The 12,291-nt window shown below is 45.1% G+C and overlaps 1 protein-coding gene across 12 annotated transcripts in view; it reads right to left on the bottom strand.

Annotated features, from left to right (window-relative positions):
* mical2b (microtubule associated monooxygenase, calponin and LIM domain containing 2b) overlaps positions 1–12,291 on the bottom strand; it is a 47,335-nt gene that overhangs the window by 12,287 nt on the left and 22,757 nt on the right. For 3 of the 12 annotated variants that reach the window (XM_020040369.2, XM_010883540.4, XM_020040370.2), the window contains exons 13-26: positions 10,783–10,982; positions 9,712–9,815; positions 9,175–9,246; positions 8,940–9,065; positions 7,831–7,959; positions 7,285–7,536; positions 6,816–6,932; positions 6,228–6,368; positions 5,498–5,590; positions 5,218–5,310; positions 4,823–4,858; positions 3,583–3,769; positions 3,409–3,485; positions 3,199–3,280 (exon numbers count right to left, since the gene is read on the bottom strand). In XM_020040369.2, coding sequence (XP_019895928.1) covers positions 3,199–3,280; positions 3,409–3,485; positions 3,583–3,769; positions 4,823–4,858; positions 5,218–5,310; positions 5,498–5,590; positions 6,228–6,368; positions 6,816–6,932; positions 7,285–7,536; positions 7,831–7,959; positions 8,940–9,065; positions 9,175–9,246; positions 9,712–9,815; positions 10,783–10,982 — 1,709 coding nt within the window. Of the gene's footprint in view, positions 1–942; positions 3,281–3,408; positions 3,486–3,582; positions 3,770–4,822; positions 4,859–5,217; positions 5,311–5,497; positions 5,591–6,227; positions 6,369–6,815; positions 6,933–7,284; positions 7,537–7,830; positions 7,960–8,939; positions 9,066–9,174; positions 9,247–9,711; positions 9,816–10,782; positions 10,983–12,291 lie in introns of those variants that run through there. The other 9 variants (XM_010883546.3, XM_020040373.2, XM_010883545.4 and 6 more) reach the window with 9 other exon arrangements.

The following is a 12,291-nucleotide window of genomic DNA, read 5'->3' as shown; positions in this document are numbered from 1 at the left end:
GTTCGGTCACGTATTATACCAATCACAGACTGAATGGATTGGTTCGGTCACGTATTATACCAATCACAGACTGAATGGATTGGTTCGATCATGTAGTATACCAATCACAGACTGAATGGATTGGTTCGGTCACGTATTATACCAATCACAGACTGAATGGATTGGTTGGGTTATGCACAGGAAGTATAGTATGGGTCTGTGCGTGTGTAATTGTGACAGTAACATAGATGTAACACTTCTACATGAACAACAACCTACTTGTGCTGCTAAATCCAAATAATGGTGTTGTCACATTTTGTTAGAATTCAAAAACAAAAAAACCAAAAAAACATCACCACTCAGTGAGAACTCTTGTATAGCAGAAGATATTTGCCCCCGGGAATGAAATAAGATGGCCCAGAAGGAAAGAGGAAAGACATTAAAGAGAAACCCATGAAGTGAAAAGATAATGGTCTATTATGTGAATTCAGTTCATAGTTGAGACGCTTTTGCATTGGGTCTACTGTATGGTTTGTTGTGACCGATTTAAGCGGCCATGCCACTTAGGGGAAAAATATATTCTGTCAACCTTAAACCCCTCTCTATAGAAGTACCGGACATCCTCGAGACTGAAGAGGTGTGAGCGTCATTATCCGGGACAAATTCAGGTCTGGGTAAATGTGTGGGAATGTGCAAATCATCAGTCGATAACGTTTCTCACGAACAGAGGTCATGCTTGTGACAGGGTTATTAATGTGAGGCTTCTGGTGTATAAAAAAACAGTGGTTAATTCTGCTGTTAATTTGAAAGCTGTGAGAATGGCACGCTATGAAGAGTATATCAACTACGGGACGCTATCTGACAACTATTCCCCACTCATTGTCATGGTTGATCAAGCTTAAGTGTCATGGATGGGGGGCTGATCAATTTGGCAAAGTCGGATTAAAAAAGGGAGGAAGCAAATAACTTATCAAATAAATTTATTTATACTTACAGCTTTAAATATCATAAATTAAACAATTTATTCACTGTGGGACAAAACAAGGTAGGAGATCAAACAAATAAACAACTACAATTTTACAAAATATTCTGAAGCTGACTCGCAGAAATGTGCCGAATAAAAACGATTATCTTCCCATGAGCAATGAGCTCAGCTCATCTGAGTTAGGAGGAACATGAGAGAGCCCTTGAGAAGGTTTCTGAGAGGTACGCGCCTTCTGCAAGAGAGAATCACAGAGGGACATACAGAGAGAGATGAGGAGACAGGGGGGTTATAAAGAGATGGGGCAGCAAAAAGGGGGTTGATAAAACTGCATGCCAAAAACCCCACGGGCACTCAGACTTTCAACAAGCTGTGCATTAGAGCAATTAGAAGGAACATGTCTGTTAGGTGAGATAGCTTTGCAGGAATGAAAGGCTTCCGAGATGTGTGCTGTACACCTAGAGACTGAGTAATGAAACATGTAGCTAACCAGATTAACCCATTGCCATACACAGGACCCATGCCGCGTTCTCAACATGAATGGTTACTGCATGGATAAGGAGAGTAATGGAGGCAGCGAATGCAAAGCAACACTATCGACCATGTGACCCGAGTGGGCAGGCCATCACCTTCCTGCTTCCAGGATTCAGCCAATCAGAGGTTGCAGCATTGGAAACTTGAGATAGACTACATATAAAGTGGAAGAAAGAATGGAGGAATGAAAATATAGAAAACATAAGATCATCCTTCCCAAAAGCACAAAATAAAATAAAAAGCTTTGTTGTAACACTTAAAATATCACTGTATAATTTGACTTTATACGTAGTATAACAAAAAGAATACACTATTACCAAAGCTTTAGTTTGCATGTATACAGCACTTTGGCATAAACATCTTTGCATCTCTGTAAATGTGCGTCATACTGAAGGTATGGGAAAGCAAATAAGTATTGGTTGACAGAAAAATAAAAGTCTCTTTGGCTGAATGTGCTACAGTTCCTTTTGTAGGAGTTAAACATGAAGACTATCACCTTTCATCCAACTGCAATAAACACATTTTTCTAAATAATACTGTGTGAAAGCACCATCTTATACTGAAATCCAACGAAACACAAAAATAAACACATGAAAAAATTGCATCCAAATAGTCTCCAAAATCTAATTTACAGAAAATAGTTGTGAGATAAAAATAATAATACTGTTTGGCATTTTCCATTGCTGCCTCAGAGGTGCAAATTAGCAGTGCAGTTTGAGGAAGCACACAGATGCTGTATCTTAATTCAAACCACCCTGTTAGATGATATGGCTTCTACTAAATGTTTAAATAGGCCTCTTCAGTTTGTAATTTCCAGTTTTAAAATGTCAGACGTGTTCAGCCCTCATTAAAATGTAAATCAACCCCTAGGAAAAATTCCCCTTTAATTATAACCCACATAATTTATATTTCTGTGGCTATAGGATTATTTTCCTTCTGTGTGAAACTGTCCCAAATTAAGATACAGCCTCTGTAACTCCAGACCTAACAGGCACACCAAGCACTACAACCAGGCCTCAGCAGTTCTGTCAAGTGCTTTTAGTGGATGCTTTTTTCAGTTCAAATAAAAACAGGTTTAACCAAAACGTAAGAATGGGAATACTTGAATAAAAAAAAATAAAAAAAAAAAAGAAGAAAATTAATCAAGCAATTGAAAGGATGCCTGACCTTCCTGTTGAGGACCATGCTTCCCACTTGCTGTACTTTCATACACACAAAGACCGTTCATCTCTTGACATTAAAATCAAATAAAGGAAAAAGCACACACTTGAAAGCACACGCACCCTTTCAGAGTCTACGTCGAGCGTGGTACAATGTGCAGGCTATGAAGCAAGTGCTTCGACTACAGCGGCGACTACACCACAGTAAAGAGCAGTGGCGTCACTGGGTCCCTGAGACCCAGGGCGGACCAGGGACCTAGCCGCTCTGGGCCCAGTGCAGCGGGCCATGGGGCTGCTCAGCCTCCGTATATATCTGTCCTAAGAGGTTGTGGAGAACGCTCATCAGGGGCAGGCCTATGCTGAGCAGCTCATACAGGAAGCCATAGTCCTCCAAGCGATCCCTGAGGTGGGTCCCCACCTGGCTGACTACCCCATGCACCCGGCAGAACAGACGGCGGGGCGTCCACCACGCCACCTGGCTCGCCCGCCGTGGCCCGCTTCCCGCGCGGAGCCCGCTTCTCTTACGGAAGGAACTCAGGGTACCTGAGGGCTGGCTCTGCAGGCTGCTGGTGGCCGAGTACGGGTCGCTCCCGTCCAGCGAAGGCGTCGGACATCCCGCGTCCTCCTAGGTGCGGGACAGACCAAAACACAACGTTGAAATTAGACACGAAACTGGCAACCGGACACCAATATCATGAAGTGGCGCTCGGTAATAATCGTTATGGTGATTGGCCGTTACTGAAAGGTGTTTACCGTTCTCCTCTGGAACCTGCTTGAACTTTGAAGGCTGGGTCGACGCTGTGAGTAGTGAAGCTTGCAGTAAAACTTACCTGAAATGAACACAAAGTCAGCTGACCAACAGGTCCAGTAGCCCCGGGGGGGGTGGGGGGGGAGGGGGGGCAACAGGCCGGAGGGTCGGCGTCATACCTAGTTGGGAGTCGTAGGCGTGTCCCCCCAAACGCAACGTGGAGCCGCAGACGTCACAGCGGAAACACTCCCTGTGGAAGAAGTAGCCCTCCACGCTGAAGCGCTCCACCACGTACACACGCTTGGAGCAGTGGTGACACGTGTCGCTGCCTCCCAGGTTCTGCGGGAACTCCTTCCGCACGACACACTGTCGCAAAAAACAAACAAAAAGCAGGTCAGGATACAGAGAACAACGGAACAGGCAGCCCGTCGTCAGTGCAGTCATCGGCAAGGAGGGGGCCACAAAAAGCCAGTCACTGAAGCCTTCGCGGTTCTATAAAGAACCATGCCACTGACCCAACTGATGGGCTCAACACGTAACAGGGATGTTAACACAGGCAGTGCGACTGAGCTTGTTCTGCTAAAGCTGCCATCACAGAACATTCCAGAATCCATGAGTAACGACACATAAGCCCTATATAAGGTCCAAGCTAATCTAAACTTCTACACGTGTAGTAGGATGGTAAAACAAAAGCTTGGTTAGTAGTGTGTTCATTCAGTACAGAGAGATGATTATGACAATGAATCAGAGATCAACCGTTCCATTGACCATAGCCGAGAATTGAAGGGGAATGACAAAGAACATATACCAATTTGTCCATGTTCATAAATCACTTGAAGTAATTGTTAGATTGTCCATATGCATTACCCTCACAGAGAGGACAGGGTAGAACTGGCACAAGTGCAGCATCAGAGGGGTTTTGCACTCTCCTCCAGTGCCATTTGATAGAACTTTGAGTAACAACAATTACCAATGTCACAGCAAAAACAACATTGGTGAACCGCCATCGATTGTGGGACACACCGTGAACATAACATGTGATGTCACTTGCTGTTTTTTTAAATATGGCTGGGGTTTGCCAACCAAATGTGTTTTTGCTGCAGCTGAACATTTGGTGTTCACATGGATAATTGTCATTTCCCAAAGTTCTATCAAATTGCATTAGTGGGGGGAGAGCAATGTAACCAGATGATGGCGGACTCACGCTAGCTCGACCCTGCTCTCCCGGAGTGAGAGAGTTGTGTGCAGAGAGGCAGTCCAACAATCACTTTAGGCGATTCATGAACTATGACAATCGAAGAGGTTTGTTGGTATTTCCCTTTAAGTCATGGAATACAGGAGCTTCACAAGGCAGAACACAAGCTTGCATCTGGCGTTTGCCTTGCCTGCACACGGAGGCAAAACAAAAACGCTGTTTACCGCTTTAGACTTGATGACCTGATGTGGTGAAAAACCCTACGGGAATTGAAAGCCACATGAGTGTATGGAGTTCCCATGATGGTTTCCCCCTGGGGGGGCCTTTAAACAAAACACCCGGGCTGATAACGGGGGAAGTCACAGATTCAGGCCAGTGTTTCACAGTACACAGTCCCTATTTACTACTGATAACAGATCGAGTATCCTAAAGGAGTAGGCATGACTTGTTGCTTACCAACAACGATGTTTACCAACACTAAAAGCAGGAATTACAGACCCTAGGGTGGCAATAGATATAAACCCTTGTGTGTGTGTGTGTGTGTGTCTATTAGGTCTTGTGATTTATATCTCCACTGTGCTTTGATGGCAAAAACTCAATCCAGTCACACTGTGCTTACCGGTGAGGCATTCGGCCTGTGGTCAGATTCATAGAGGATGGCTAGAGTTTCAGCCCTAGCACCTATTGCAGAGGACACCTTCCCAACTGTCCGCTAAAAGAACCCAGTCGCAGATGTAAAGGGTGGAAGAGGCATAGAAACAGACAAAGAGAGTGGCAGAGGGGGGAAAAAAAAGTAAGAATAACCAAAAGCAAAATGAAGGAAAACAGAGACATGCATTTCTAGTCAGACTCGAAAAGATATTCAGAAATCATTCTGGCAGAGAGGTTGTTACTGATACCTGTTTGGCAGGCTTTGAGGGTTCAGCTGGACAACTTTCAGATCGTACAATCATTCTGTTAATAATTGGACTTGGTTCGGCATTTCCTTTGAACTAAAATCAATAAGACAAACATGGTAAGACTAAGCTGATTTATTACACATAAACTCAGAGGATTCTTCGCATTTTCTTAAAGGATTGTGGTTTTCTTTTCAAATGCTTGCTTACTTATAGCTGTTGGACAGACTTTAAGGGTTCAGTCTGAGAACTCTTAGATTCTATTATTCTACTAGACTCACGATTCCTATGACCCTCAAAGCTAAATAAGACCTGGTCAGAATAAGCTGACAACGGTCTGATCTACTCTGACAACTCAAATGCCAAGGTTTCATACGGACAACTTTCAGATTGAGCAGTAGGCTTTTAGATTAGATTTAATCTACCTGATGCAGCATCCTTGTGGCACTAAATCCGATCAAAACACGGCCAGAGTGAGTTGACTCAGTGATAAGTTGAGTCTTTCCTCTGTTCCTACATACAACTCTTACTGGTACCTCTTCAGCACACTTGTCAAACATGAAGGCATCCAACTTATAACACATGGACTGTCCGCCTGGCTTTTCAACCGGTCTACTTGGAGCAGCACTTCCATTGCGCTAACCAAATAAAACATTGTCACGGTGAGCTGATATATTTTTTTTATATGAACTGAGGATCACAACGGGGAGCTGATAGCGGGGACTTTCTTTACCTTGTCATGGGGCACAGCAGACGCTGGGGCAAGAGAAGAGAAGCCGGGAAACGCAGAGGGTTCAAGTGCAGGGTGGATTGGAGTGGACAGAGGTTTAGAGACAGTGGGAGATGGGTGCGGAGCTGAACTAAATTGACATGTCTGTAGAGGAAAGGTTCAGAAATGAGAGGAATCTTCCAGGAAACACAGCCCTTCACATCTCAAACCAAAAACACTGGCCTGAGGTACAGCTCAACCCATACCTTTTCTAGTCTAAGATCTATCGAGTCTAAGATATGAGCATTCAGTCAATAGCATCATAACAGGTTACTTTCACCATGCAGAGAGAGGTCACCTGACCTGGAATTCTTAGAACTGGAAAACCATGGAAACAAGACAAGCCGCAAGAAAGCGACCTCTGCCAACAAATGGATTTAAAATGGATTATCAAGCTGTTACCAGCCTTCAAAAACATGCTTCACTCTCAGTGAATAAGAGTAGGTTTGACTGGTGACATTTTATTCTGGTAAACAGGCTGAGACAGTCAAACAGAACATGCTCTGGCTTATTTCCTCAGATGGGGTTAGATCGGCAGCACACTAGTTTCACCTTGGACTCTTTGACTGGAGGAGTGTCGGCCCCAGGGAACATAGAAGACAGGAGAATTGCCCTCTCCTTTATACTCTTTCTGTTAAACTCCCTAGTTGTTAGGCTTTGTGCTTTCTTCTAAAGGACAGCAAGAAGCAGAAGAAAAAAGCAAAGTTTAGAAGTGAGAAAAGGCAGGAAGTAGGCAAGTAAAAAGTGAACACCAATCGTAATCCACAGTAAAGTCGACGATGTGGGGTATAAACACCGTTCAGCAATTTTGTACGTTTTGAACAATGGTGTTTTTGTTGCTATGTTGTTGCTGTCTGCTAGACTTTTGTGGTAAAGGCACAATTGGATTTACTGTTCAATGGGCTTAAACCCCATTTCCACACAACCCTTTCATTTTTGTTTGTTACTGTGAGAGGGCAGAAAAGGCATGTCTGTGAATTGGGCAAACACACTGCTTCCAGACAGGCAGCCCACCAGTCACCTGGGTCAGCTTCTCCTCCAGTTTCTCTGGGCACATGCCCATTCCTATGGGGTCAGGAAAGGGGCACTCTGGGTAATCTGCATCGTCTGGCCTCTCAGTTTGCGGAATCCACACTCTCTGTCGCACAAAGTCGGTGCGCGGAGAGGCCAGAGTTTGCTCCTCCGGTGGAGTCCGGAGCGCCACGGGAACAGACAGGGGAGCGGGTTGTGCCATGGCCCCAGGCCCTTCTAAGAGTCGTATGTAGACGGACGGCTGAAAGCGGAGATACATACACAGCAACGTGTGAGGAAGAGGTGACCTCCAGCCAGTCAGAGGACAGCCTCCTGGGGGTGTCCGTGTTTCCAAAGAGCAGGATAACAGGGGCCTCCATGTAGAGATAGATGGTTTAACTATTGGTCAGTTGGACTATGTGGAACATTTCTATTGCGGTTTGGGGTTTCTCAGACGCTCTGGTGAGAGAATGTTACAAATGTAATTTTCGGGTGTTGGATGCTGTGGCTGCCAACGTTTGTGGTGTCCACACGGTGCTTTGTGACGCGACGGTACCTGCCACTTCGGGGCTGGGGGGGGAGATGGGGGAGGAGGCTGCTCCTTGGGCTTAGCGAAGCGAAGGCTCTCCGTCATTATCGGAGGAGATGGCGAACGGCCTGAGTCACAGCCTGAGTCCCAATCAGACTGACAGACAAGCCAACACATTGGGAGGGGCGGGTCAGGGTCAAGCAGGACAAAGCAGGAAGAAAAGGAAAAATCTGATAAAGAAACAAATCCTTCAGCTGTGCTTTACCACTACCATTAAAAACCACACGTCTCAGACATCCATTAAACTGTTTTCTGTGTTGCACGCCATGATCAGATATTTCAAGACATTTAGAGTAAAAGTGAACATGTAAGTGGAGGCCTTGTAAACAGAGCCATTCAGCCCTTTACTAGGGCTCATAGGCACATTACACTGTATTAACAAAGGCCCAACCTGGTCTTTTTAATCCTATAGTCCAGGGACAGCCTCTCTTCTTATACTATGGTTGCTCGTCTCAGATATACTAGAAGCATGTTATTGAGAATAGATAAAAAGAATACAGTAGATCTCTTTTTGGTTGTCTTGACTACCACCACAAATAAATTACCCCTTCTCCGAGAACGAAAGGGACTAGTTTGGCTCGGACGTGGACTAAGTACACCCGATGGCAGTGGGAGGACAGGTCCCATTCAACAGTATCACATCACAATGGGCTGTATTCAAACAGGATTATGACCGCAGTAAGAACAGGGCGAATACATGGGGATGTTTTGCTCTGAAGTGAAAGCAGGTTTTGCTCATTCGGTTTGAGGTTGGAAAGAAACCGAGACACAGCCCAACACAGTCTCCCCTCTCCTTGTAACTCAAGTCCCAGCATAAACAATGACCTGCAGATGACCAAACATAAAAAAAACACGTTTCATAAACACAACAGACATTTGCAGACGGCTCACAGGCCCGTACAGCGGACGTACTAAGTCTCAACGGTTCTGTCATGTGTGGTTGATACACAAAAGCAGAACTGAAGGGTCTCAGTGCAGACGAACAGGTTACTGGAATATTACGGCCTCCACGCGGTACAGTGTGCAGGGGACCTTGACCCCTGACTAAGCACCAGTACACCGGGGACTCAACTCACCTTACTGCGAGGGGCACCTCCAGGAGCTGCGCTCTCCTCAAACTTGGCCAGCAGCTGGGTTGCCATGGAGCGCACCTTGTTCTGCTCCCCACCCTCACCTGCAGGGGGGGCACTCTGACAGGACAACTGGGGACGATTGGATATGTTGAGGGAGAGGAAGTGCTTAAATGAACACGGAGTCCTTCTGTGGACACTACATGACATCATTTAAGGCCTTCCTTTTAAAGATACACACCTCATCTAAATAGTTGTTGCCCTTTTTGCGCCTTTTGTTCATTGGGTCGTTCTCCTCCAGCTTCTTGTCATCCTATGCAGATTGTGTGACAAAAAAAAAACCCATCATATCACAATTGATTTCCCCTCATTTATAGTCAGTCAAAAGTTATCAAGTTGGAGTTTTATTGGCAAGAATGATCTAGATCTCTCAGTCCTATTCTTATACCCAATCAAATCTATCTTTCAATTAATTCAATTCGGTGGCATGGGGAATTCCTTCCTCCACCACATTAAACATGTACCAAAGCGGACATGAAGGAAATAAAAGAAATAACCGCACCCCAGGTGAAGGCAGCTTGTGCGCTAAACATTGGCGTTCAACATTGCATCGGAGCATACTAGTGTGGGGCTATTTTTTTCATTCCTTAACTGTTCTACTCCACTAGCCAGCAACTTGCCTAACAGGTGTAGGTTTTCTTCACAGTCAGCCTATATAATGCTTTCCTTTCAAAGTCTTCAGGTGTGTGAGGAAGTGAAGCGGGCGGACACACTGTACCTTTGGGATTCTCTTTCTGGCCTGGGTTGGCTTCAATAAGGTGCAAACGGAGTTCACAGGCTCTGATAAGACCTGCTCGTTGTTCTCATCCATTCCTCTTGTACCTGTAACACCACAGCAGTGTGTCAGCCTGGGCCTTTCCATACGCGACATACAGTAACACCACAGCAGTGTGTCAGCCTGGGCCTTTCCATACGCGACATACAGTAACACCACAGCAGTGTGTCAGCCTGGGCCTTTCCATACACGACATACAGTAACACCACAGCAGTGTGTCAGCCTGGGCCTTTCCATACACGACATACTGTAACACCACAGCAGTGTGTCAGCCTGGGCCTTTCCATACACGACATACAGTAACACCACAGCAGTGTGTCAGCCTGGGCCTTTCCATACACGACATACTGTAACACCACAGCAGTGTGTCAGCCTGGGCCTTTCCATACACGACATACAGTAACACCACAGCAGTGTGTCAGCCTGGGCCTTTCCATACATGACATACTGTAACACCACAGCGTAGTAAACCGGTCTGCTAAGGTCAAACCATACCAACCAGGCCAACTAGTTAACGGAGCTACATAAAGACGGCAGTTGTGAACGGATTGTAAACTGCAAAGTGTCAGACACTTTTGTGAGGGTATTACAGTGGTCTGCAGGCTTAGGAACCTGGGAACAAGCCTGAGGGCTGGAGGCATTGTAATGCTCCCTGAACTGGGGCGTATGTGCATCTCTCACCGCCCCCTCAAGAGCTGACTGGTGTAACAGGCAAACACCTGCCTCGTCGCCACAGGGAGAAAAGTCTCCACCGCTCAGTTTCACTGTTCCCCCTTACAGAATCAAGCTTAAGCTCAATCTAATCTCCAGTGTTGCATGTAACTGTAGTAGTTCATGTATAAAAGTCAACAGTATAGCAACAAGTATGGTCAGTAGTTAACATTAAACTTCAGGGCTCCTACTATGCAGGAACTGTTCTGAACAGGAGGAGGTGGAAAGACATTGCGTTCTGCACAGTGTGATGACTTGGGTGAGGTGTGAGAGCAGGACAGAGGACTCCAGACTGCAGCCTACCAGCGACGGACGCAGGCGAGTTGTGGAACATCTCGTATAACTTTGAGATGTACAGCACCATCATCAGCTTGTCTGGGTCTTGGTCCGCAGCCATCTCCTTCCCCGTGGTCACGGGCTGGATTCCAAACTCAGACTCAACAATGTCAAAGGCCAGCTGGTTGTTCTTGGCAGAGTCTTCCTCATTCAGGGAGTCAAAGTCACTAGGACGGAGATTGAAGAACGATTTACAAGGTAGAAGAGCTCAATATAAAGTTGTTTTCTCCCATGAAAGTATAATGTTAGTGCCAAAAAATGCTTTTTTTTATTTGAACAGACATTAACTCCTGCTAAAGCAGAAGCTACTGTTCCCCCGGGTCCACAAAAAAAATAACACAAACAATCTGAACGGACCCACACATTTAAGCTATAAGATCTCAACTAAAGACAATGTGGGCAGACGGTGTGTGTGATAGAGTGCGTGAGGTTTATTAGTGTGTTTCTATTTACAGTTCTCTAGATCTTGTTTATCAGTCTTTAAAAGGTAACTTCCCTGTTTATTTCAGTAACTGAGGATGGGAGGGAGTACCATGTGATCGGGCTACCATTAGTTAGCAAGAGAGATTTGGGTTAATTAGCTCATCGGTTCAACTTCGTCACAAACAGGGTGATTTATTGTGCTGAAATTGTATCAGTAAGGTGAGATCTCTTGCCCTTGGTAACAGCCCATAGTAATGGCACAAACACACTGTAAACACATTTCTTTTTCTATATGAAAGGGGCTCCATTCGGATCAAACGTCTAAATCACATCTACCTGTGACACAGAAAGGAGGGAGAGACGAACCAACCGGGAGCTAGAATCAGAGGGGTGAGGTCATCATAGCTGCACCCTGAGCCCACACTCATATTGACTCACATCAGGATGAGACCGTATTGACACAGCTTGTTTGATGAAACGCACCATTGTCAATGAGGACGTCTGGAAGCATAAAGGCGTGGTGTTCCCAACAGTGTCCTTGGTAAAGAAAAAGTTTAACCGTTTGTAAACTTTGGCTGCGCGTATTGAAAGCCAAAACAGAAAACTAATTTCCCTCCCTGTGTAGTTTGTGTCATTTCTCTGCTCAGAAAAACGCTGTTGCCTGCCAAGGTCAGTATATGCGAACTGTTGCACTATATTTTTTTGCAAGATGTTTTTCCTTTCCCATGTCTCCTGAGGAAGTCTCAAGAGGACGAGACCAGTAAAACCCTGCTGTCATTTTTCTATGTACATTATTGCCATACATGCCGTATCTACAATATTCAATACTACTACCAAAGTTGCTGCTAGTTTACAGCACTCTTTTTAAACTGCTGCCATGTACAGTGTTATGCATATTATTGCTTTATCCTCTTGCTACATTTTGCTGTGTGTACATTTTTCTTAATTCTCACCATGTAGTTGCAGTGTGCTATGCCACCATTCATAAGCTTATTGCACTCATATGTATATATAATATACAATAACTCAAGACCAATTGCTGCCAGTTCACAC

The sequence above is a fragment of the Esox lucius genome, chromosome 19 (assembly GCF_011004845.1).
Source record: "Esox lucius isolate fEsoLuc1 chromosome 19, fEsoLuc1.pri, whole genome shotgun sequence".
NCBI classification, from domain to species: domain Eukaryota; kingdom Metazoa; phylum Chordata; class Actinopteri; order Esociformes; family Esocidae; genus Esox; species Esox lucius.
The sequence above is the reverse complement of the archived record's forward strand: the minus strand, read 5'-3'. Positions and strand labels throughout refer to the sequence as shown.